This window comes from Quercus lobata, chromosome 5, assembly GCF_001633185.2.
Source record: "Quercus lobata isolate SW786 chromosome 5, ValleyOak3.0 Primary Assembly, whole genome shotgun sequence".
In the NCBI taxonomy this organism is placed as follows: Eukaryota; Viridiplantae; Streptophyta; class Magnoliopsida; order Fagales; family Fagaceae; genus Quercus; species Quercus lobata.
The window spans coordinates 18,910,817-18,938,186 of NC_044908.1; the positions used below are offsets into that span (position 1 = coordinate 18,910,817).

General features: G+C 34.3%; 2 protein-coding genes and 1 pseudogene across 2 annotated transcripts; all 3 read right to left on the minus strand.

Moving 5' to 3' along the window:
- Positions 1 to 848: 848 nt before the first annotated feature.
- On the minus strand, positions 849 to 3,907 carry LOC115989558 (annotated as a pseudogene).
- A 6,465-nt stretch (positions 3,908 to 10,372) lies between these two features.
- On the minus strand, positions 10,373 to 11,098 carry LOC115989559 (protein ACCELERATED CELL DEATH 6-like). Its single transcript, XM_031113319.1, has one exon. The coding sequence runs from the start codon at positions 10,978 to 10,980 to the stop codon at positions 10,480 to 10,482; it is 501 nt and encodes a 166-aa protein (XP_030969179.1). The 5' UTR covers positions 10,981 to 11,098; the 3' UTR covers positions 10,373 to 10,479.
- Positions 11,099 to 12,567: 1,469 nt separating this feature from the next.
- Positions 12,568 to 25,319, minus strand: LOC115989555 (putative disease resistance protein RGA3). Its single transcript, XM_031113316.1, has 17 exons — positions 22,689 to 25,319; positions 19,266 to 19,713; positions 18,727 to 18,866; positions 18,324 to 18,622; positions 17,600 to 17,856; positions 16,825 to 16,981; positions 16,664 to 16,720; positions 16,303 to 16,400; positions 16,113 to 16,211; positions 15,708 to 15,779; positions 14,941 to 15,005; positions 14,636 to 14,734; positions 14,436 to 14,504; positions 14,220 to 14,327; positions 13,961 to 14,050; positions 13,756 to 13,860; positions 12,568 to 13,001 (listed from the first exon to the last, which is right to left on the minus strand). The coding sequence occupies exon 1, from the start codon at positions 25,311 to 25,313 to the stop codon at positions 22,761 to 22,763; it is 2,553 nt and encodes an 850-aa protein (XP_030969176.1). The 5' UTR covers positions 25,314 to 25,319; the 3' UTR covers positions 12,568 to 13,001; positions 13,756 to 13,860; positions 13,961 to 14,050; positions 14,220 to 14,327; positions 14,436 to 14,504; positions 14,636 to 14,734; positions 14,941 to 15,005; positions 15,708 to 15,779; positions 16,113 to 16,211; positions 16,303 to 16,400; positions 16,664 to 16,720; positions 16,825 to 16,981; positions 17,600 to 17,856; positions 18,324 to 18,622; positions 18,727 to 18,866; positions 19,266 to 19,713; positions 22,689 to 22,760.
- Between the last annotated feature and the right edge of the window lie 2,051 nt (positions 25,320 to 27,370).

Here is a 27,370-nt window from a genome sequence, read left to right on the forward strand (position 1 = left end):
AAATAACAAAAGCTTTATTTGGCTTATTTTATTTTATTTCATATAATTTTACTTTTATCTAATTTATTTTTAAATTAAACAAGTAAAGAAACTACTAAAACTATTTCAAAAGACCCTTATTATTTGTCATAAATGTTAATTAAATCAATAAAATAAAGAAATTACGACTTTTAAAATCCATTTCAAATTAAACGATAAAAGAAAGCAGAGCTGAGATGATATATGTTAGTATTTCAGTAAGCAATGCTCTCTGAACTTCTTTTATTAACATACTTGCTTATGCAATATATATATATCTACCTACTATATACGGATCTCTTTGCTTTTTTTTGCAATGTTTCAGATTATATCCTTGGATGTTGAGGAATAATAATTAAATTAAATTAAATAATCTCTTTGTCATGTCCTCTGACACCTCTATCCTTATCAAATTGTAGTTTTCAAATGCTCCTCGTTGCAATTGCGATGTTCTAGTCTCATGCTATTAGTGCTTCGCAGAATCCACTTTCTTCTTTTGATTACATTGATTTGAGTGAACCTAGCCTTTGTTCTCTTATCATGATTTTGGTTTTAAGTTTTGGTTGGAAGTGGGATTTAAACATGGTATTATTTGGCAGTGTCAATGTGAGGCAATGGGGCGACCTAGCTTGATTTAAGAAATTATTAAAACTAGCTAAATGGTCTATATTAGATTGGAGAAGTGTCCTGCAGACGCGTAATGTATAATTTTATGTACAAATATAATGTTTTTATTGCCTATAAAATGCTCAGAAGTTTCTTATATATTCTTCGGATAATAATGCCAAAACCATTGTTCAGAATTATATACAGTGGTTCTTTTGAAAGTATTGTGTTAACTAGCACACTTAGCCTCATCTGTGGTATATGGAAATTTCACGCTAAAACCACATGAATCACAACTGGGTATAGGGTTCAATCGGTAACACTTTCCATGCAGCAAAAATAAAGAGAAAAGGGATACCATCAATCAATGACAAAGACAACTTTCAAATCAGCAGCTGCTCAAATTGGATTGTGCTGCTAGTCACTCTGCTTATCCATCGTGGCTTCTAAATGGTTGTTCCCATTTACTAATGGTAACAAGATCTGTAGTTCTTCCTCTCGTCTTGATTTGGTATGTAGTCTTATCAGATTGGCTGATTTGTTGAAGATAGTATTAGCCTTTGCCCACATCCTCTCAGTTATCACAACCTTGTCTGTGTCTCAATCACCTGCTGCAAGTAAAGTTTGTCCGCGAGTTTAAAGAAAACAAAGAGTTTCAGCTGTAGTTGCTACTTGCTAGTAATTAAACTGATATACATCCAGCTTCAGTTGAAAGAGCACATCTCCCACTTAAATCCACTGATATTTTTTTAATCTTCTTTTTGATAAGTTCGTACAAGTTCCCTCAAGTTATATTTAAAGAGGAGAAAATTTAGCCTGATATTTTATTACAGGTCAATTAATAAATTGGTTCAATCAACATGATAATTTCAAAATTGCATCCATGCAGTAGGGCTACACATACATATAGACCACAGAGACAGCTAAATATGATGAAAGGAAGATACGAAATTTCTTTCCAAACATAGAAACTTACATGGAATGGTAGGTAAGCATGTGTTCATTAACAGGGCCAACTGTCAAGCCTATATACCCTGCCATTGCACCATGAATGGCACTGTGTGCAAGGAGGGTGTAGTACTGATCATTTATGTGGGATATACAAGCAAACAAAGTCTTATTATTTCCCTTTCAGATTGAAGGACAGATCCAAGAAGAAACAAAATATATATATATATATATATATATATATGAAGACGTTATTTCAATCAACAAACCTATATATTTAAGATTTATAGCCATCTTCTTCCATTTCGTGAAGTGATCCTAGCAACAAAAACCTACGATTAATATGGAAGAACTATCTATATTTGCAATCTAGTTACTGGAAATTAACAGCATTTCTCTGAAAAGGAAAAAAAGAAAGTATAAACCCCCACATTATTTCTTATAATCAAATCAATGGAAGTAACACCCAATTCACCATGTTGTAGTGCCAATAGCTTAACTATTTGTCAAACTGAAAAGGGGCACCTTAATCAGTTGAATTTACTTCACAAGTCTCTCTTTGGCATCATGTCCAAAAGACAATTGAAGGAAATTAGCAAAGCCTTAAGTTAGAAGTCACTACACAAATAAGACACTTCAAGTTGTTTCATTACTAAATCAAAGCTCATATGCTCACAATTGCAAGGCATGGGGAAAAAAATTAACACTAATCCATACCTTAATGTTTTTAGATATCCCTACACCCACATCTTGGAGTAACTTATTTTCAGAAGCATCCTACTGGTTGTTGGTGCCCATGCTTTCAGAAAGAAGCCCTTGTCCTGCATTACTATAACCATTTCTTTCAGTCTTTTCTCAATGAATTCAAATAGGCCACCAGGTCCTTCAAGATAAAGGGAGTGACTCAGGAATCAAACAACAGTCCACATCTCGGCTAGCAAGAGTAGCATACATTGCTAGGAGTGCGGCTTGAAAATATCTCGGCTACAAGAATTAGCTGAAGCTAATGCAAGAAACTTTGCTTCAGAAGAGTAAATGCAAGAGAACAGCCTACCCCCCAAAAAAAAAAAAAAAACCCCTTAATGTTTACTCAGATGCTAAGATTTGTCTTATCAATTAATAGTAAATCAAAGAAACAGTAGAAAATTAAATATAGCGCATAGCGAGTAAGAAATGAGTTTAAAATACTGGATTTTTTTTTTTTTTGGGGGGAGGGGGGACAAAGAAACCACTCCAAAACTATGAAGCCCATCCCCATGATCTATCATGAATCAACGAAAAATAATAAAAGTTCAATGTTCATTACAAAGGAAAATCTTTATCTCTCTTTTCAATGAAAGCTCATTTCACTAGAAAATTAAGCACAATTTCAGATCAAACTAACAAATTTCATTAGCTATTAAAAGAATAAAGTTTACCACTGTAGTGGCCAATCAACTTAACAACTCCAATACCATTTTCAATGCTTTCCGATTCAACATGGGCTGCATTGATATCTTGTTGAGCCTCCTCAACTGAAGTGTCAAAACCAAAGAACTTGCCAGCTAGAATTTACTTAAAAAAGAAAAAAAGACGGACTTTAGGAAATTCTGCAGCAATCACGAGAATCTAATACTGGAGTGACTTAGAAGAAGAACGCCCTCAACAACAACCCACCCCCCCCCCCCCCCCCCCCACACACACACAAAAAAAAATGCCTGAGGAGTTCTTTACTTGTGCTAATTTATCTACTTGTGAAATTGCTGAGAACAAGTGAGTATACAAAGAACTAAAAATGTGTACTTTTTTCAGTGTTAACATTTTCTTTAGATATGTTTTTCTACACCTCGCAAAAGAAACAGTTAAAAGAAGAGAAACAGAAAAATCAAATGAGAGTAAGCAAATCGGGTAGAAAAGGGACCTTAAATGTAATTGTTGAGTTGAGAGTGGAATTCACAGTTCTGTCTTTGTCTAGACATTTTTGCTCATATAATGACTCCCTCAACATTGATTTATATACATTTTTTAGAAACCTCAAACATGTGTACACCTATAGAAGAGTTCACAAAGATTTAAAAATAGTCCATGATTGGAGGTCCCAAAGTCTATACTTTATACCAAGAAACATAAATCAATTGAACAAACCTGACAACCACAGAGCACCCTTGGTTTGAGAAAATGTATTAGTACTTGCTGGTCTTGACATGAGAGAACGTCAAATTGGCCTTAAGCACCTGAGCAATCTTGGGCCAGCTGCCAGCTTTCCCTTCCTGTGACTCTGGACCATTGTCTTGTAAGTTTAATAATCTTGATGGTAAAAACGGGAGTTGGGCTGCTCATACTGGTGAGGACAAAATGGACAGAAGGAGCTGCGACATGCTGAGCCTCTTGAGCTGTCTGGAGAATTTGAGCAATTTTGCGCCACTCTTTACCCTTCTTCTCTTTGCATTGTTTACTGAAAGAGATCCGTAGGTAATAAATAGAGACAGGCAACCCCACTTTTGGCATGTGCTTCAGCTCGGGACAGTTTACGATCCACAATTGTTGAAGAGAGGTAAGGTGTTGAAGTCCCTTGTTGTCCAATGATCTCAAATTTTGAAATCCGTCAAGGAAAAGAGTGGTAAGACTTGTGGGTAGCAAATTCTCCACCGGAAAGGACTCCACAGCCCGGAAATCACTAGGAAAGGACTTCACAGCCCAGAAATCACTAGCAAGATTGGATAATATCAAAATGTGGTAAAAGAGTGCAATCTTTTCAATCCCAAGTCCATCTTAGTGGCAAAGAGTTTTTCCGAAACATCAATTCTGAAAAGAACTAGATTGGATGGCAGACCACCTTTTGGAAAAGACTTAAGTTGTGGACAATTTCTGATTTCCAAATGTTGAAGAGATGGGAGAAGCCTGTGCATGTTTGTAGGCGTGGAATTAAGACGCTGGCATTTATTGACTACTAACCGTATGAGATTGGGGGCTGGAAATGCTTCAAAATTAGGACAATCCTCAATTTTCAAGGACATCAGATCAATTAGGTGATGTCCCTCCAAAACTGAAAGGGACTCCATTTTGCCACAAGTCTCGATTCGAAGAACACGAAGCTTTGGGAAGATGTGTAAAGGAAATGACTTGAGGGTATTACAGCTATAGGATATGTACAATGACTCAAGGGAAGAGTAGCATGGGTACGTCGGAAACTGTAATTCCCTACAATTCAAGATACTAAGCTTTTTTAGTGTAGTGGGTGGACTACCACTTTTAAGATCAAGAGACAATTGTTGCCAGACAGCATTTGGTTTGGCAGAGACTCTTAAGTTATCAAATCCGCCCATTCTGAGCTTTAAACATTTAAGAATCCAAAGTGTAGGTCCTTAAGCTGTCTCTTAGCCTTCAACTTTGCATACAAAGCATCTGTTGGGTTTATCACACTTGAAGCTTTGCTATCAAAATGACTCCTCTGAGATTTGGAAGCTTCCCTAACTCTCCAATTTGGAATCCAATATTCTTGTTGACAACAAATTTAGTCAAAGTCCGAAGACATTTTAATCTGATTATTTGTATTGGCATCCTTTTTATACTGGTTCCAATAATATCAAGATGACCCAAATTAATAAGCTTTTGCATGTGTTGGAAACATAACGAGAAATTTACATCCTATAGATTCAATGTCAGTAAATTACACAACTTGCATATAGAGTTGGACAACCACTACAAAACGCGGGGGCCTTGGGCCGCGTTTTTTAAGCCGTGGCTATAAAAAACGCGGCCCAAGATAGACTAAAGCCGCGTTTCATAAAAACGGGGCCATAGACAGGTTCTTAGGCCGTGTTTTTTTGAGCTAAAAACGCGGCCTAAGGACCTCCGTATTTTATTTTTTGGCAAAAATTTTTTTTTTTTCCTTAACTGTGGCTGCATTTTTAAAATGCGGCTCTAGCATAGACTAAAGCCGCGTTTTAAACATGCGGCCATAGAACACGTTTAAACATTAGCTAGTGGGGACTATTTTGATGAGGGTGCCATCAACTTTTAGCCTTTACATCTTTTGAGCAACTAATGCAAAATTACACATGAGTTTATAGCTAGTGGGATCTCATCATTACATAGTTATAGTGAAGAAAAATAATGATGTGCGTTAACTGGTTAGCAAATAGAGTGATGCTTGAAATATTACAAGTTTAACTACATAAGTTTTATAAACTAATATATCAACTAATATACAAAAAAAGTAATTAAGAAAATTACTTATTATATTGTTTATATGATACTAATCACATTTATTACTCATCAACTATTGTTATTCTATTTTGCCTCTTGCTTCATTTGAAACCTGTGACATTTTGTTATACCTGAACCTGATGGTAGTGTATGAATTACTAGTATTTATTGGGCTTTTAGCTCATTTATGTTGTTCTTACATGTTTTTTAGATTAACAACTCAGATTTATTGCCATAGGAGGTTGCTAGGATATATATGATCACTTGCTGCTGAGGGGTACCACTAGCATTCAATTTATGGGCTACTATTATACTATAATAATTATTACACTGTTGCTATACAATCTGTTATTGCTGCTCCTATTTTTACTTTTTTTTTTTTTTTTTTGTGCGATTGAACTGAAATGCTGGAAAGTTATTAGACAAAGTTCAGTGGATAATTTTTTTAGTACAATTTTTTTTTGCAATTAGAGTTCAGGTTGGATACCTTGGTCCGGTTGTCTTCACCTATGTTTGGCTAAGTTTGCGGTTTGATGTTATGTAGACTACTAAATGTACTAGTGTTTTCCAATTCTCCAATTCTTGAAATTTGGAGCTTTTGTATTACTGCTATGACTCAGTAATCATGTTTAGTAGATGGGGTTTTGTGGCATTACATTTTTTTTTTTTACAAAAGAGCATTGAATTGAGATGGCTCAATTTATCATGGATAATGAAATAATATCATGGATTTTTTTTTTTCTGAATAGAAATTTTACTTGGACTAATAAATCAATTATTTAGTTTTCTTACGACCTGTTAATGCATTGAATGCATCTACAGGTTGGCACTTGGCACACGATATACATGATCAATTGAATGTACATTCTATTCTTTATATATGACCAATCATTTAATAAGATACATTGGTTCAACTTCTATTTGTTTAGTTAAAACCATATAATCAAGTAACTCATACAAGACACACTTGATCCCCATGTCACTAACATCACATAATATTTCTACTCATACAGGACACACTTGATCCCCATTGTGAGCAGATACGGCAATGTCGAAGGTAGTAGTCCAATTTCCTTTTCCATGAAATCCAAAATTTAGTTTCTTTATTTTTTTTTTGATAAGTAATAAGATATATTGATGGAATAGCACAATTTCTTTCTTTTCTTTTAATTGTAAATTGTATCACATGGGGGAATTAATGGGGAAGGGTTAGGGAGAGCTTAAGGGTGTTGCTGCTTGAAGGATCAAATGAGTGATTAAGTTCAATTTTCTTTTGGGCCATTTAATTGTCCTCTTTTTAACTATCCATTTCGTAAATCTTAAATTGTTATGGGTTTGAGTAGATATGATGTTTGCACCATAAAAGAGTGAAAAATACTGGATATGAATACCATTTATTACATGCTTGAAATGTCTTGAAATAATTTTTCAACCTCTGTTTTCTAGGGACACATATCTAGTGGACTACTTTTAGTATAAAGTGTCTACAAATCTAGCATGACCGTCTTCTTTACAATGCTCTCGTAAATGCTACTTGTTTAATCATAACGTTTGAATGGAAAAATAATGACAAACATGATTTACAAATTGGGGTCCATTTGCCAGTGGGTCTTGATAATATGTTTCTCCATGCTCTCATGGCATTTTCATGACATGAAATCATCAGAGATTAGGTCTAGGAAGCTCCTTAGATCCCTCTTTCTCTATTAGTAGGTAGAGAGAATTGTCCAAAATCTTAATTATGCATTTGTAGACTATGTTGTAGCAAAATATATGCCTAACATCTGCCATGTAGGATGGATTAGATACTAATCAAGAAACTTGAATTAAGAAACTTGGTACGTCAAATTTTATAGTCCTCACCACAAATTTTATCTAAATTAAGTGCATTGTGAGTTAATTGCCCTCCTCTCTTGCATTTTATCTTTGCAAGAGATATTACTATGTATGTACTTTCAGAGTTTTTTTAGTAAATGTGAGATTAATGCAAGATTAAAACTGTATAATGAGGACCTGGTTTGTGGTGATTGTACTAGTATAATAGATTTTCCACATAACTTAAACTCAGGTGTGGAGGTCCTTAAGCCATCTAGGCTAGGAAAAAAAAAAAAAAAAAAGGTCTATAGCCGCGTTTAAAAACGCGGCTAAAAATATGTCCTGTAGCCACATTTTAAAAATGCGGCTATCACCTATAGCCTCGTTTTAAATGCGGCTAAAAGATGTCTAAGAGGCCGTCACCAAGGGAGCTATGGCCGCACTTTTTAAACGCAGCCTAAGGGTCTGGTCTTAGGTCGCATTTTAAACATGGCCTAAGGTTAAACCTTGGGCCGCATTTAAAACGCGGCCCAAGACCACAACCTTAGGCCGTGTTTAAAACGCGGCTTAAGACCAGACCTTTAGGCCGCGTTTTAAACCGGGCTATAGGACCTAGGCTTGGGTCGCGGTTAAAAAGTGCGGCCATAGGACCATTAGTCCTATAGTCACAGGTTTTAGGTCACATTAGAAAGCGCGGCCTAAAAAAACGCGGCTATAGACTATAGCCACGTTTTTTTGACATATAGCCGCGTTTTAAAAACGCGGCCAGAGGACCTTTTTTTTGTAGTGAACCTCTCAATTTTAGTGCAAAAGACATCTAGATGGCGTAGATATTTAAAATCTCCAATTGACTTAGGTAACTCTGTCAAATTAGCATAATGACAAAGAGAGAGCACACGTAAGGATCTTAGTATTAGCAATAGATCATGTGGTACCTTCTTTGTTATGTATAAGTCCAAATCTACTTTGTACAATTCTAATGAAAGGAAGGTGCGTAAATGCTTAACTTTGTTCAAAGCCTCAAAACTTCTTTGATGTGTCACATTTTGTTCTAATGTAAGAAAAATGACAAGTCTTACTCATAATAATATTGTTTATGATGCTTTGTTCACTCACCTATTTAGAGTAACGTTCATGTTATAGACACATCTAAGAATTTGGAAGAGCATTTTGAAGAATGCTAAAGAAGTTCTCCATGGAAGTCACACAAGATCTATGACTATTTGTACTCCCTCAAATAGCAGCATAATTAGGTAGGATTTCTTATTATTTATGTGTTATCATAGTTGCTAGGTTGAAAGAATTCAATAATATAGGCAGATTTTGTTATTTCCAATACTTTCAAGCTAATTGTTGATTAGTAAGCCTACAAGTTGCGTTAGAACTTATTTGGAAATCTATATATATAATAATAGATAAAACTGAGAGAAAATTCAATTAGATTTCAAATTTGAATTAAATTAGAGTATAATTTTACGCTATGTGTCCCATCTAATCTAAGTTTTTAAATTTGTGTACCAAGTGAGTTAATTCAATGTAAAAATTGGATTTTAATTAGAGTTTAATTTTGTGCCATGTGTCCCATCTAATCTAATTTTTTTAATTTTTGTGTCAAATGAATTAATTTAGTGAAAAAATTGAGGAGTCCAATATAAGTAAACCATAAAAAATATAATTTTTGAATGATTTTATATATATGAGCTTTTTTTTATATAACTAAAAACAATTCAAGTTTACAAGTCATATATATATATATATATATAGCTAAAACTAAGAGAAAATCCAATTAAATTCTAAATCGGAGTCTAATTTTGTGGCACGTATCTCATCTAATTTTTAAATTTGTGTTCCAAATGAATTACTAGGTGCAAAAATTAAAAAGTCTAAATTCAATTAGATTCTAAATTGAATTTTAATTGGAATTCAATTTCGCGCATGTGTTTTATCTAATATTTTAATTTTTGTGGCAAGTAAATTATTGAATACAAAAACAGAAGAGCCTAGATGTAATTAGATTCTAAATTATATATATGTAATTGTGATTATTTTTAAATGTATCCGTGTATATGCACAGGATTACACACTAGTACATGGTAATGGTGGAAGCTTCTTTTAGATAGAAATTATGGAAAAATTTTGTTAATAATAGAAATTTTTTTTGGGTGGTGATTGTTTTTAAAAAAATTGTTGGGATGGGTTTTAGGGCCAGGAAAGTTGTGAGTTATGGACACAAACATGAGTTATGCAGAGTTACATGTATTGGTAGAATTGGTGGTGTGTTTAATTTTGGAATAGGTGTATATCATAGTGTTTACTAATTGAATTTGAGACTCTAACATTAACTTGGCATTTGTTTAGGGAAATTAAACAACTACATGGAAGATTATGTGTTTGTATGTTTGCTTTTGTTTGCTATGTGCCTTAATATGGATGCAGGTGGGATAATAAATTTGTGCAATCATACTAGGCAAGAAGCAAAGGCAACCATGAAATTTCAAAGGGTGATTGGAGATGATAATTGTATCACAATGCAATAATATAAAGATAGAATCATTTAAGCAGTAAAGCAAGTGAACATAACATAATAAGTCTGATACCAAATATAGAGTTACAACACAGCTCAAAACAAATGAAAGCATAGCGTATCAAGACTAGACCAAAAAAAAAAAAAAAAAAAAAAAAAAAAAAAAAAAAAGAAAAAAGAAAAAAAAAAGACAACAACAACAACATAGAAGTTCTACCCCTAAAATCTTCAAGCCCATAAAACACCAACTCCCCCCTTTTTGGAATGCATTGCCAAAGGCATACACATTGGCAAACTACATATAACATACGTAAAGGAGATTATTCTTCTTTCCTATCATCAGTGTCACTCCTAGTAACTTTTATCAAAAGGCAAAATGGTTAGTAAAGGATGTAGCGAAGAAAACGATGGTGTAAGGAACTGGGAAAACAAAGTGGAGAAAATAGTGTCAAGAGAGTAAGGTGGACGAATGAGCCAATGATTAAAACTAGATAGGCAAGCCAGTTGAGGTTTCTTAATACTAGATAATTGCCTACCATGAATGCTACGGAGACCATTGTTAGAGCTAACCCAAAAATTGGCACAGCGAACTTAAAGGCAGCAATAACCAAGTTAAGATCACCGAGTTGTGCCCAGATGAGAGTGACAACAACAGCAATGGCACTATACATAGCTATGGTGTTGCAAATTACGAACAATTGGAACATCTTCTTTTCTAGAAAAGTTGCCACACCTCCAGAGCCGTTGTAACCACCGGGCACGGTGAAAGCCGTTGCAAAGGTTACAGTAGCCACGAGGGTTGCAACCAACAAGAGAGTGCCAACTCTGTCCTTGTATTTGTCTTCGTTGTGTAGCTTCAAAGGAGGCATCATAATTGGCATGTTCTTGCTCGAAGTGCTTCGAGGAGCTCGTGGGGCGCCGGCATATCTCAAGGCTTGCCGTGTCAATTGCTACATGGTGAACAAGAAACTTTTTGTTATGATCATACTGTTCATTTCTTGGAATGAATAAAACCTCTCTCTCTCTCTCTGTCTCTCTCTGTCTCTCTCGCTCTCTCTCTCTCTCTCTCTCTATCTCTAGAGTATAATGTAGTCCAGATTGTAAATACTAGCAAGGATTATTTCCGAGAACAACAGCATATATGATATGTGGGACAGCATATAGGTCTCACAAATTTGAGGGGTAATTGTATATATTTGACGGTATCGTATGATATTTTCTCCAATACCAAATGTTGATGTGATCGATGGCGGAGTTAGGAATTTGACTTTTAAGAGCTAGATAAAAATGAGATTTTTTTTTTTTTTTTCAGTACATATTTTAAGTACATCCCTATTATGTACAATAGTCTAAAACAATATTGTAAATATATTTAATACACAAGTTGAAGTACACTCACCATTTATCGATTCAAAATAATTTTTTTGAGTTCAATCCTTGGAGATTTGGAAAAGCTCATTTAGAGGTTGAAGTTTCAATATTATAACCTAAAGGTATATTGCTTTTAGATTATTCTCTTCTTTTCTTTAGAACAATGAGTTAATAGTTTTTCTTCTTAAAAAAAGAATTAATAGTTTTTAACTTTCCATAAATCTAGTTTTTAAATTAAATTATATAACTCATTAAATATAATTATTAAGATAAAAAATCATTAATTCATAAAAAAATACTAATAGATTAAAGATTTGTTAGAAAGTTGACAAATAATTATTCAAATCTTAATATATATGAAAAAATCTAATCAAATATTCAATTACATTTTATTTTATTTTTTAAATAACGATCAATTATTTGCTTAGCCAAAAAATAACGCTATACTATTATTTTTCTATATTATATGATGTATTATAGTTTAATAATATTAGTTTTTTATATACATTATAATGTTATGTAGTATAATATAATATATTTATTTTTTTCTCAGCAAAAAATTATTTATTATTTTAATAAGAAATAAAGAAGAAAATAAAGTCATAGCTGACCACTACTTTCGTTGATGAAAACTTAAATTTAACCATATACGTGGTGCACGGTATCTTGGAAATTGGAGCAATGCAGACCAGTTGTCTGCATCATGAACAGCTAAAGAGAAAAGATAAGGGGACAAAAAGAAAGAACAAATCAAACTTAACCTTAACACAGTGAGGCACCTAAAACATGCATTGTAGTTGATGGCATCTAAAACATGCATTGTAGTTGATGGCATCTAAAACATACATTGTAGCTGATAGAATCTAAGGTTAGTGATGTTCCAGTTTTACTTGGAATTGATCGCCCACCAAATACCAAAGCTAATTTAATTTGATCTCCTACTTGATTTCCAATCATAGCAGTAGGGACTGAACATTAAATAGTTCACCGCAGTAAAACCAGAACCATATTGGACACCATCAACAATCCAGATGAAAGCAAGTTTACAAAAAAATTTCCATTAGTAGCATCACATGCATGTCAAAGGAGGATGATGGGAAAAAAAAATGCATACTCCCGAAAGCTTCATGGCTATACACAAGTCACAGCACACAAAAGGTTCAAAAATCTGGAATTACATGTAAATGTTGGATGCAAATTCTAGGCTCGAAATTGAAAAACTGAGTTCACTGGTCATAAATTCCTTGGTGTGCTGTGTGCCACTGCTTCACAATATTGTTTCTTGAACTCCATGACATGCTACATTGATGCGCCTATGATATGTTAATGGAGCTTCATCAACCAACACTGTTGTGTCTACAAATCAAGCATAGAGATTTTCCATTTTGCCCTTTGGAGATCTGTCATTTGACTGTGTAGAGCTTTATCAATCAACTGTACTTGTACCAGAATGTAAGAAATGGCTTTCTGAGGTACATCGTTGCTTATTAATTCCCACCAATTTAAAATGTGCTTCATCAAATGTTTAAGACTGCACAGCCAAAGATGTAATAACGGGAAAAAATTGTTAAAAATACTCATAAGCAAAGCCAATAAACGAAAATATCCAAACTAAGGCGCATTTAGACAACTCCATGGAAACCTTAGCTTTAATACCAAGATCATTTTATTAATTCACAATAATGGTAAATCCTCTTAATCACCCTTTGATTTGTAGGTTATGGTATTGGTGGATTAACTGACTATAAAATCATTCTTGTGAAAGTGTGAACCAGAAGTGAATTTTGATGAAATTCACCACTCCAAATTTTATTAAGTGTAAAGAATATGAGAATAATTCCAACGTTTAAGCACTTGTAAACTCCATTGAACAATCAATCAGGTGCTTTCACAATTAACTGTTTTTTAAACCATATTGAACATCATGATAAATTTTCCCAACATTGGATGTAAGACCATCGTTGCTATGAAAATTTTAGTGGATTTAACACCAAAAGAAAATCACAAGTATTTGGTGTAAGTATACAAAACGTGCAAGATTCAGAAAATTATGCCATTCCCAATGGCAGAAAAGGAAGAGTTTTAATCTGGCTGGAGTTGAGCATTGGAAAATAAGGTAGCAACTAGTCCTCTTAATCCCCTACAATAACATAGTATAATAATATTGAGCAATGTGTTGGTTATAATAAGAAAAATGGAAATTATAATTACAAATTTTATTGTTTAAGTTCTTAGATAATATGAAAAAGGCAAGATGATAAAGAAGAATAAGGATAAATAGTTACCTATATGTTGAATGAGTTACACAATACCACAGCCTGCACTTTATGGCCTTTAATTTCACGTATATGCAAATAAGTGGCTAATTGTAAAATTTGTGGACACTCAGACTGTAAGAGCAAATTAAAAAATTTAAATTTAGTGTATTGTAAAAGGATTACAAAAACGACATTGATCAATGAAAAAAGCTTTCAATATATCCCTCACTACCTTGAATTCTCTAGCCACAAATACACAGGATAACATTGCTTGCAAATTTATATGACAAAATGCCCCATCGAGTCCCTTTCTCAAAATATGCTGAATTCAAGGGAACAAAAATCAAATTATCAAGGTAAGTCTATCAAATGAGAGAAATCAGAGTATGTTAAGGCTACAAAGCACAAGACTGGAAGCCAATCTTTTGGACCATCAATATAAACAATCATGAACTAGGAACTTCTAGTTATAAGATAAAGGTAAAGCTCACCACTGCAGTGTGCAAATCCTTCTGAATGCTTACAACTTCAAACATGGGCATCAATACAGCATGTTAGGCCTCATCCATGTGAGTGTCAGAACCAAAAGACTTTGTAACCTGAATCAGGATTAATAACCAACTTGAGACAATTTTGAGATTAAATTATATGCATCAGGAGATAAGATCAGACTCACAATGCACAGGTTAAACAAAGCGTATGATTACCAGAGTTCCACTATCAACGTTTTATGGGGCTCCAGCCACAATATTTTTGAATGCACGCCTTCTAGTTTCCTACAGAGAAGGATACTCTTTTATGCAAGTTACACATTTGTAAATTATCATTTTCACAGCAACTTAGTAATGTTCCATTGCATAGCCCATGCCTCTCAGAATAAGGGATCATAAAATGAATCCAATTTTACCTCTGCAACAAGAAAGCCAATATTTGCGCTAACCCGAATTCATTACCACATAGATCATAGAGTCCCTCTTCAAGTTCCATTTACTCCAAGCAAGTGCAACTGGTTGGAATGCATAGATCAATAACCACTGAACATATAAACTGGAGTTGCCAAGTTAATGACAACTATGAAAATGAAATTATAAAGCTATCTATGGCAAACAATATATATTTAGTATATTCCCTGGGCCTGAATGGTTAAACTACTTTGGAGGTGTCACTAAGCCATGTGATGTCCAGATTATGGTGCTACAAAAAAAATTTAACCTTTTGCATGACGTTTCCCTCTTGCACAAGATTTTCTTCCATGAGGAACATTGTTTCAAGTTCACCTTGCATAATAAATAAGACAAAATGAATTATAAATAAAAGAAAAATAATAACATCTAGTGATTCTCTCTTGTTGTTCCTTAGCTCTCTTTTTCTTTGTAATTAGTTTTTCCTTTATGTTTCTGCTTTTCTTTCCTTTTTTGTAATCTTTCTTTTGCTTTGTGCTACTTTGCATAAAGCAGTTTTTTTAATAAACATCTTTCTTACTTATCAAAAAAAAAAAATCATTTTTAAAGATTGCCACATAAATTATTTTGTACTTATAATTGTGCATTCACATAAATTATTTTGTACTTATAATTGTGCATTCTAAGCCTTTGAATTGTTCTTGTTTTTGTTGTTGCCATTGTGGTACTAACTGTGCATTCAAGTGCAAATTCTAAAATCATAGCCACCAAAATGGTGTCTAAGAAACTACGTATTGTTTTGGTCTCTTTATCTTTCCTCATTGCCCCCTTTATTATTTAAATTTTATAATACAAAATATTGATGTCCAATTGGCTTTTCAACAGTCTTAATTTTATGCTTAGAAACTAAATCAATCAACTAACTCATACAAGAAATAAAGGAAAATTTATGGAGCATTTTTAACTATTTTGATTGTTTGAAAAGCTGGAAGTACCTAGTAAATAAATGTGTGATCAAACAAGAGAGCTATGGCTCCAAAAAGAGGTGAAAAGAGAAAGAGGGAAGAGAAATCACACTTTGCCTCAACCAGAAATGGAGGGAGAGGGAGTAGTTACAAAGTACATTTATCTTCAGCATTCTGTAATCATCTATATCATGAAGGAAATAAACCAAAATTAATGAGGAAACTCCAGGAGTGAAAGACATGATGGGATTGAGGCAGTAAAGACCAAAAAGTCATAAGAATCTAGTAGAAAACACTGTCCATTCAAGAATCTAGTTGGTCCTCATATGGGAAAATTTATCTACTTTACTAAAGAAACAAAATACAGACCTTCAAAGTAAGGCTGATAAGAGGAAGAAATCAGACAATGCTAAGACTACAATGAAGCATTTGGAAAAAGCCAATCTTTTAGATCATTATCACTTCGGAACATTCAAAAACTAGGAACTTCTAGTAAAAAGATGTGTACAAAGCCTACCTGTAGTGCACAACACCATTCTCTATGTATAGAACTTCAAACACAGGCTTAATAAGCCTCGTTTATGGTATGTAAACAGCAAGGACCTTTTTCTGTGGCCTGAATTATGAGTGGCAACCAGATTTTGATTATATGAGATTAAAACATATGATTTCATTAGGAGATAAGGTCGATGTGATCTAAAACCCACCACAAATTATTCAAAGCATCCCAGACTTCCAATATGTCTTTATCAATGGTTTTAGGAAGTCCATCCATAACAACTTTGAGAGCACACCTTCTAGTTTCCTGCAAAGAAGAGTGCTCTTTTACACAAGTTTCAAATTTTTACTTATCATTTTGCAAAAGCTTCTTAGTATTACTATATATATATATATATATATATATAGTTACAACCTGGATGTCTTCATTGGAAGCACTATAAGATGTTGAGCTTAAAGGCTCTTAATATTGCACAACCCAGTCCTAACAAAATCAGGGATCCTAAAATAATCCAATTTCACCTCCACAGTACAACAAACCAATATTTGTGTTGAATCAAATTGCATTACCTCATATTAATATCACAGAAGTTGTTTCCAAGTCCCATCTACTCCACGAAAGTACAACTGCTAAGATGCAAGAGTTAACAATTACTAATCATATAAATTGGAGCTGTTTACCAAGGCAAAGACTACTATGTAAATTCAAATCTTAAAGTTTAATGTTAAACATTTTGCAACATGCTCTGCTCCTGAATTCTGCAGACAGCTTTGGAGATGCAACTAACCCCTCAAGATGTTCCAATCATGGTGCCAAAATCTTTCGCATGACCATTCCCTCTTGTGCAAGATGTGCTTTCCCAAATGACACATAGTTTGGAGTTCACCCTGCACAATAAAACAAAATGACGGAATGGTAGAATGAAACACAAAGCATGAGCTGAGAAAATTTTGTCAAGCTTTGCAACTGAGATTATTTTGTGGTACCAAACGTGAATTCTAGTGAAACTTCTAGAATTACTACCCCTCAAAAAATGAAAATAAAAGATAAAAACTAAAAAGCATATCTAGCAATGGATTTTGGACACATATCCTTTCTTATTGCACTTTTCCTCACAAAATTTGTAATCAGAAAAAATGACGGCCAACTGTCTTTTTACAAAACTAAATTCTCTGCTTTGAAACTACTCAATATTTAAAGTAAAGGTTAATTGCTTAGGAGAAAGAATTGACATAAGACCACAACCCATTTGAAAAAAAAAAAATGTAACAGTTGGGAAAAATACAAACTTAGAAAAAAAAGAGGGGGGGGGGGGTTATGAAGCATGATTAAACAGTTCTTGATTTTATTAGAAAGTTGAAAGCCCCCATGTATGAATGTGTGATAAAAGATATAATGACAAGTGAAAGAATAGAGGCAAGAAATTATAATTTGCCTCAGCCGAGAGAGAGAGAGAGAGAGAGAGAGAGAGAGAGTACATCTATGTGTAGTGTTTCTATAATTACCTATCTCATGAAGGAAATAAACCATAACCATAGAGGAAACTTGTTGAGTGAGGATAAGATTGAGGCAGCAAAGAAGTTGTAATAGACTATTAAGAAAATGTTATTCACTTCCACCGTTCCACGAATGTTGCTCCAAAAAAGAGTATCCAACTCTTTCCATCCAACTAACAAAGCCAAGGTATTTGTAATTTTTTCTTCTTGACCAGTGGTCACCTCTTATACATCGCACTCTTCTATGTAAAGAATCACTTCAGCCTCTGAGACAAGAAACAAAACATACGATATTGATATAAAACTTGATAACATGCAAGCATCTACCCTGTATCTATAAAACTTGATCATCAGCAAAATTATTTGGGAGCCTAAAGAGCCATTCTCTTTCATCTTAAAATTAAAATATAGATAAAAGATGCAAATTATCTAATTATCTTTGAATTGATAATAGAGATTTTTACCCAAAAAAAAGACCTGTGCTATGTGCTAGGATTTTAAAACTTTTAAAATAATATACTCAATGACATCCATTAAAAAGTACATGTATCACCAAATCAAATCAGATTAAATGAGGCCCGAGGAGCATGTAACACTTTTGCATTATGTCTGGACTAAATGAGAGTGAAACATACCTAGACCCTTGATAGGTTGGACATTATAGTTGTTAAAAATGTACAAAGAAGCAAATGCAACAATAGCAAAAAGGGGCTGAAAAAAAACAAGAAGTTACCTGTAGGAGACCTATAATCAAAGTGCCCATATTAAACAAAAAGTTGAATGGCCTTGATTCCAGAATTTGGGGAATTTTTGAACTGGTCCAGTCTACTACTCTTCGCCTTTTACATTGTCATTCCAAAATTATCCAACCATGGATGGCATTAACAGACAAACAAACAACAAACTTCTATCTAGTTATTCCCTCTTATCCCAGTGCTAACATCCCACTCTCTCCCTCTTTATTTGCACGAAACACTTCAATCTAAAGGACAAGAAAACCACATGCACTCCTCAGGATTCAAACTCTTTAACCTGCAATGTTAAAGCTGATGATTATGAGCTAAATCCTCATGCTAAATATTTATTCTAGAAATTTAATTGATAGAAGATTGCATAAGTTGCAAAATATCACATACCTTGCTGACCTTTCATTTGTCAGTATGTGATACAAACTGCAAGCCTTTCTTTTGTGGGTGTTTTACAAACATGCATCCATACGCGCAAATTTTCTCCAGCACAAAATATGCTTGTCGTTTGATTTCTGGTTTAATAAGGCCTAGAAAATAAAGCATGAGGATTTTACCACAGAGAAAACACTTCAACAAAGAAGAGTCTTCTTGTCATTGGTAATGAAGAAGAAAAACCATATAAAATAAAAATACAATAAACAAAGGTAACTTTTTTTTTTTTTTGATAATCATAAAACAAGACAACATAATGAAGAACAAGGGATTATGAAAATAATTAAGACACAGTAGTAAAATCTCCAACACATTTTTGTAATTTTGTGAATAGTATTAGTGGGCAAATGAAATTGAACTATTTAATCACAAATCTGATGAATTTATCAATGAATGTTGTTAATTTAATTTTCTTTTCCTAGAAAAATAGAATATATAATTGATATAATAAGAAAGAAAGTAAAAAACGAAGAAGACAAAGTGAAAGAAGTTACATTATCTGAATGGATGCGACTTGCAGAGCCCCAATCGAACTGAGATTCAAGTTTGCATTGGACGACCATCTATTCGCACAGTTCTTCAATGAATGCTGATGTTGGATATGTGAGAAATCTTGGGCCATTGATCTCCTATCTCTGCTTTGCAACATTCACTGAGAATTGGACTAAAACTGATCATCAGTTTCTTCAATGGAATTGTAGGAAGGAAGTCTGGCAGCGACTTCAGCTTGGGGCAATAATATATTTTCAAAGACTGAAGACGTGGCATAATAGTGATAGTAACACCACTTTCTTGTGCTTCTTCTTCTCTCATTGTTCCTCCAATCCCATCCCATTCTTCCCACTCTCTCAAACTCTCAAATGTGAGAGACTTTAAATTAGGGAATAAGACAAGCGAAGAAGAAGATGATGATGATGTCGATCCCTTCTCGTCGTCTATCTTCTTCTTCTTGTTGTTGTTGGATTCTTCTTCTATTCCAAAAATTCATATATATATAGTTACAACCTGGATGTCTCCATTGAAAACACCATGAGATGTTGAGCTAAAAGGCTCTTAATATTACACAACCCAGTCCTAACAAAATCAGGGATCCTAAAATAATCCAATTTCACCTCCACAGTACAACAAACCAATATTTTTGTTGAATCAAATTGCATTACCTCATATTAATATCACAGAAGTTCTTTCCAAGTCCCATCTACTCCACGAAAGTACAACTGCTAAGATGCAAGAGTTAACAATTACTAAACATATAAGTTGGAGCTGTTTCCCAAGGCAAAGACAACTATGTAAATTCAAGTTTTAAAGTTTAATGTCAAACATTATGCAACATGCTCTGCTCCTGAATTCTGCAGACAGCTTTGGAGATGCAACTGACCCCTCGAGATGTTCCAATCATGGTGCAAAATCTTTTGCATAACCATTCCCTCTTGTGCAAGATGTGCTTTCCCAAATGACACATAGTTTGGAGTTCACCCTGCACAATAGAACAAGATGACGGAATGAGAGAATGAAACACAAAGCATGAGCTGAGAAAATTTTGTCAAGCTTTGCAACTGAGGTTATTTTGTGGTACCAAACGTGAATTCTAGTGAAACTTCTAGAATTACTACCCCTTAAAAAATGAAAATAAAGATAAAAACTAAAAATCATATCTAGCAACGGATTTTTCTTTTCTTTTTTTATTAGTCATATCTAAGCAATGGATTTTGGACACATATCCTTTCTTATTGTACTTCTCCTCACAAAATTTGTAATCAGGAAAAATGACTGCCAACTGTCTTTTTACAAAACTAAATTCTCTGCTTTGAAACTACTCAATCTTTAAGGTAAAGGTTAATTGCTTAGGAGAAAGAACTGACATAAGACCACAACCCATTTGAAAAAAAAAATGTAATAGTTGGGAAAAATACAAACTCAGAAAAAAAAAAGGGGGGGGGGGGGGGAAGTATATGAAGCATGATTAAACAGTTCTTGATTTTATTAGAAAGTTGAAAAGGCATAATGACAAGTGAAAGAATAGAGGCAAGAAATTATAATTTGCCTCAGCCAAAAGCAAAGAGAGAGAGAGAGAGAGAGAGAGAGAGTACATCTATGTGTAGTGTTTCTGTAATTGCCTCTATCATGAAGGAAATAAACCATAACCATAGAGGAAACTTGTTGAGTGAGGATAAGATTGAGGCAGCAAAGAAGTTGTAATAGACTATTAAGAAAATGTTATTCACTTCCACCATTCCACGAATGTTGCTCCAAAAAAGAGTATCCAACTATTTCTATCCAACTAACAAAGCCAAGGTATTTGTAATTTTTTATTCTTGACCGGTGGTCACCTCTTATACTTCGCACTCTTCAATGTAAAGAATCACTTCAGCCTCTGAGACAAGAAACAAAACATACGATGTTGATATAAAACTTGATAACATGCAAGCATCTACCCTGTATCTATAAAACTTGATCATCAGCAAAATTATTTGGGAGCCTAAAGAGCCATTCTCTTTCATCTTAAGATGCAAATTATCTAATTATCTTTGAATTGATAATAGAGATTTTTACCCAAAAAAAAAACCCTGTGCTATGTGATAGGATTTTTAAACTTTTAAAATAATATACTCAATGATATCCATTAAAAAATTACATGTATCACCAAATCAAATCAGATTGAATGAGGCCCCAGGAGCATGTAACACTTTTGCATTATGTCTGGACTAACTGAGAGTGAAACATACCTAAACCCTTGATAGGTTGGACATTATAGTTGTTAAAAATGTACAAAGAAGCAAATGCAACAATAGCAAAAAGGGGCTAAAAAAAACACAAGAAGTTACCTGTAGGAGAACTATAATCTAAGTGCCCATATTAAACCAAAAGTTGAACGGCCTTGATTCCAGAATTTGGGGAATTTCTGGACTGGTCCACTTTTCTACTCTTCACCTTTTACTTTGTCATTCCAAAATTAGCCAACTATGGATGGCATAAACAGACAAACAAACAACAGACTTTTATCTACTTATTCCCTCTGATCCCAGTGCTAACATTCCACTCTCTCCCTCTTTATTTGCATGAAACACTTCAATCCAAAGGACAAGAAAACCACATGCACTCCTCCGGATTCAAACTCTTGAACCTGCGACGTTAAAGCTAACAATTATGAGCTAAATCCTCATGCTAAATATTTATTCTAGAAATTTAATAGATAGAAGATTGCATAAGTTGCAAATTATCACATACCTTGCTGACCTTTCATTTGTCAGTATGCGATACAAAATGCAAGCCTTACTGCAATTTTAAAATGAAAAATAAGTTTCCAAACATGCATCCATAGGCACAAATTTTCTCCAGCACAAAACATGCTTCCCGTTCGATTTTACCACAGAGAAAACACTTAAAAAAAGTAGAGTCTTCTTGTCATTGGTATGAAGAAGAAAAGACATATAAAATAAAAATACAATAAAATAAGATAAAATTTTATTTTTCTGATAATCACAAAACAAGATAACATATTGAAGAACAAGGTGAAAGAAGTTACCTTAACAGTGGGGCTTGCAGCGCCCCCAATCGTACCGAGGTTTAATCCAGATGTTGGGTATGTGAGAAATCTTGGGCCATTGATCTCCTATCTCTGCTTTGCAACATTCCCTGAGAATTGGACTAAAATCGATCGTCAGTGTCTTCAATGGAATTGTAGGAAGGAAGTCTGGCAGCGACTTCAGCTTGGGGCAATCATTAATTGTCAAAGACTGAAGACGTGGCATAATAGTGATAGTAACACCACTTTCTTGTGCTTCTTCTTCTCTCATTGTTCCTCCAATCCCATCCCATTCTTCCCACTCTTTCATATCCACAAATGTGAGAGACTTTAAATTAGGGAATAAGACAAGCGAAGAAGAAGAAGATGATGATGTCCATCCCTTCTCGTTGTTGTTGTTGTTGGATTCTTCTTCTATTCCCAAAAATTCAACGCCCACCTTTTTCACTCTACCGGCACCACCTTATATATCTAATGGTTCGACCAACAGCAGCTTCCCCAATGGGGGCAAATGCTCTACGTCGTTATTCAGACAGAGACTAAGTGTTTTCAATCCGGATAATGTTGCAAACGTCATCCAATTGGAAATTCGACAATTGACACTCAAATCCTTTAACGAAGTTTTCTCAAGGTAGTTGGGCAGTGACTTTAGCTCTGGGCAATATTGAATTTTCAAAACCTGAAGACGTGGCATAATTAAAACTGATTCTGAAACACCACTTTCTCCCATCCCATCCCATTCTTCCCACTCCTCCATTCCCCAAAAATAGAGAGATTTCAAATTCGGGAATAAGATAAGTGATGATGTTGATCCCTTCTCCTCATCCTTCTTCCCATTGGATTCTATTCCCAAAAATTCAACACCCACCTTTTTCATACTATTCGAATGCCTTATATCTAATGATTCGAGGAAACGCAACTTCCCCAGAGGAGGCAATTGCTCTAACTTATCCCACGACTCAAGCTCAAGCTTTTTCAAAATGGTCAAAGACATCACCCAATTAGGATACCCTGTACCCCTGTAGTAATGAATCGATAAACTCTCCAAGTCTGGCTGTGGCTCCAACGCATTAAGAACTAATTCATCATTCTCCCCTCTTCTATTCTTATCTAGCACACCAAACCGTAATCTCAACTTACGGAGGTGTATCTTATTTTTTAGTTGTGCATTTTCAGCCTCTTGTACATCTGTTACGTTTTCCAGGCCTCCTATCTCAAGAGACCCTTTAAGGTGGACTAGATTCTTCAACTCTCCAAGTTTACATTCCCCAATATGGTTTATACCCCCTATTTTGAATTTCTCTAATGTTTTGAGAGAACTCAATCTTCCAATCCCTTTTGGAAAGGGTTCGGTCAATCCATCACACCCATCAATAAGAAGATGTCTTAATTTAATTAATTTACTCATTCCTTGGGGTAATTTCCTAATTTCACCACAATCACTAATATCCAAAGTTTGTAAATTACATAAATTACACAACGTTTCAGGTAATTCTGTAATTTTAAAACAATTTGATAAATTGAGCAATCTTAAATGTTTTAATTTTTCCACTTCATTTGGAACTTTCTCAAAGGAAGGTCCTTTCAAATTCAATGACCGGAGGCATGTCAAATGCTGGAATAAATCAGATGAGAAGACCATTCTTCCAAAATAAGGAAGAGATCGTAGAAAAAGAGTCCGTAGATTTTTTACATTATAGATAGATATTGGAAATTGTGTTTCCTCATTCAATTCTAATGTCAAATGGCGAGCACTTTTCCAATCTATCCCCAACACTTTGTCAACATCAATTGTGAAGCATTCATTTTTTGTCATTAATAGAGCGAAGTCATGCACCATATCATGCATTTTGCATCTTATTATCTTATCATCATCATTGTCGTCTTTCTCAAAATCTTGGAAGAAGGAGTGCATAACTAATTTTTCAAAGTACTTTTCTCCCATATCCTCCATATTAGATTCTGAGCCCAAATATCCATGTGCCATCCATTGGTAGACCAACTCATTTCTAGAAAAGCGATAATCCTTTGGAAAGTTAGCACAATACAAGAAGCATTGTTTTATTGCTGATGGCAACTCATTATAACTAAATAATAATGGTCCTAAAAAAATGCCATTTTTAACTTCATCTAATTCCCATAAATTACTGTCCAAAATAGTCTTCCATTTTTGCCTACTTCTTTGGCTGCCCATGACACTCCCTAGAATCTTTGCAGCTAGTGGCAAGCCCTTACACTTATTTGCTAGTTCTCGACCAAGTTTTCCTAGTTGCTCATCGTCTTTGTCAACAGATGCCATTTGACTGCATATCAACCAGCTGTCTTCGTTAGACAGTACCTCCAAATTCATGGTATAAGCACTATTTACCATCTTTGCAACTCCCTCCTTACGTGTGGTGATCAAAATTCTACTACCTTGAGCCCCACGTCTGAGTGCAAGTTCGAATGGCTCCCAATCATTGGGTTTTTCAGACCACACATCATCTAAGACAAGAAAAAACTTCTTTCCTCTTATCAAATAACAAATTCTATTTACTAGATTTTGCAATTCGGTAATGTTAGGGGATTGACCTACAATCGATTCAACAATTGCCTTGGCAACCCTAATCTGATCAAAAGGATCAGAAACACATACCCATATTCGCATTTCAAAATGGGCCTGCACATCATCATTATTGTAAGCTAGTTGGGCAAGAGTCGTTTTTCCCATACCTCCCATGCCTATTAAGGAGATGACATGGGGGCTCTTTTCTTCTTGGCTATCCTTGCCCAAGAGGTTGCTCACTAGCTCCTCCCTTTCCTTACCACGACCGCAAATTTTAGACACATCAACAAGGGAGGTAGTTGTTGGTCGCTCAACTACTTTAGTACCCCTATTCAACTCAAACCCGAAACCGACTCTCTCTTTAAAAAGCTCATCTAACTTTCCACTCAGGTCTTTTATTTCGTGAGCAAAGCTGTAACGCATACTAAGTTTATGAACTGGACGGAGCCATGATGAAGGGGAAGGGATCATAGAGAAGCTTACCTTCGTCTTCTTCCGAGAATGAGAGCTTTCAGCAATCTCTTCTTCTTTCTCCTCTTCCTGGATCCTTGCTTTGATCAATTCAGTGTTCCACTCATCCAACACGTCGTCCATCAGGTAGAATGTGTCTTTGAGCTTTCCTAACCAAAGCTTCACAGCTGCTTCGGTCATTTGTCTTTCCTCAGCATCTTCGAGCACCGCCTGGATCATTTGGAGATTGTCTACGAGCTTCCGGACTTCTTGGTCAACACCCACGACCAACTTTATCTCTTGTTCCGCCTCCCCAACAGCAATTGAAGCCAACTGCTCCAAGAGAGCAGAAACTAGAACCCCGGCCATACTTGCAGTTGGAGTCGGAAGTTTAATAGATAATAGATGAAACTGAAAAAAGATAACGCAAATTAGAGGTGGTACTGGTATTCTTCTTTCCTGCTTTTATAATGAACTCGCCCTTGAGAGAGAAGCAAGGAAAAAAAAAAAAAGAGTAATAGGAAAAGCCAAAGGACCTTCTGCTGTTTGTCGGAGAGTAAAATTAATTATCTATCAATGCACTTTATTTTTTTTAAGAATCACTTGCATCTACCGTTCCATCTACCAAACTTCTTAAAAAGTTGGATGGAACAATAGCTGCAAGTTCTATGGTAATAACTAATATATATGGTTTACCAAAAAAAACTAATATATATGGATATAAATTACAATCTGCAAAATTGATCTGGGCAGCCATAACCATAAAAGGCATCAATTTGTTTTTTTGATGTTCATGATCAAGTTTTATTTAAAAACCATGCATTGCTGAAGGCTAGACTATCTTCATGACGAGCTGCTTTTTTCCACTAAAACTCTTTCACATTTTAAATTTACAAGCAATTACTATCCAAAATTGCAAAATGCTAATTTTAAGAGACCAATATAAATGTAATACTAAACATACAACAATTTTTACAATAGTTGAATTGAAAAGTTTTTATTAGTTTTTATCTAAGAACATTACTTGTATTATTGTTTTACCTACTAACAATTTATCACATCAACAGTTGTGAAATTTTTGTACTACTAGAGTTATTGGTTTATATTTATTTGGCTCTATGTGATCTATACTCTATAGTCTAAGAGCATTTACATCTGTGGTACTAGAAAATTTAACTTTCAGCACCCAAAAATAACTATTTTATTTATTTTAATATCTCATTTAACAATATACCATATATCTCATTTCTTACTTTAACACATTACCTATTAAAATAATATAAACACCAATTAACAAAATATAAAATATAAACCCACAAAAATGTCGCCACAACCAATGCAACTCTAATTAAAAAAAAACAACCACCGCACCAACCACCACAAACCCACCTCACCAACTACCACAAATAGCCACAAAACCATTGCGACCCACACAACCCACCCTCATCGCCACCACGACCATATCCCAACACAAAACTAAGATTCAAAATTATATAGAAAAGAAGTAAAAAAAAAAAAAAAGAGTCAAGTTAAAACTCCATACTTTCTTTTCCAATATTAAAAATAGAGAAACCATATTAATTTCCAAAATTTATATATCAAGGTATATATAAAAAAAATAAAAAAAAAACAACCCAAACAACAACTTTTATGGTCCAAAACCTAACAAACACATGATTCCAATTAAACCATCCTAAGTTTTGGCATATTATCTATATTTTATATGCAATATAAAATCGAAGTCTTTGACCTTTTAAAATTTTAACACATTGGCTTTGTAAGCCTCACAAATTTCACCTCATTATAATTTTTTTTTTTTAATTTCTTTAATTAGACTACAATATGAGAGAGAATCATGATTTATTAAAGAGACTCACATTTGGATTAAAAAAAAAAAAACCCAATACATCTGCATCCTTTCCCTTTTTATTTTTCTTTTTCTTTTTCTTTTGCTATAGTGGGTGTTTGTTAGGTACCAATCTTGTGTATTACAACCATCGTACGTCCTTTTTATCTTTTTCTTTACTTCACGTGGAATTTTCTAATTCTAGTGCTTAGTCTGCTTTATAAATATACAA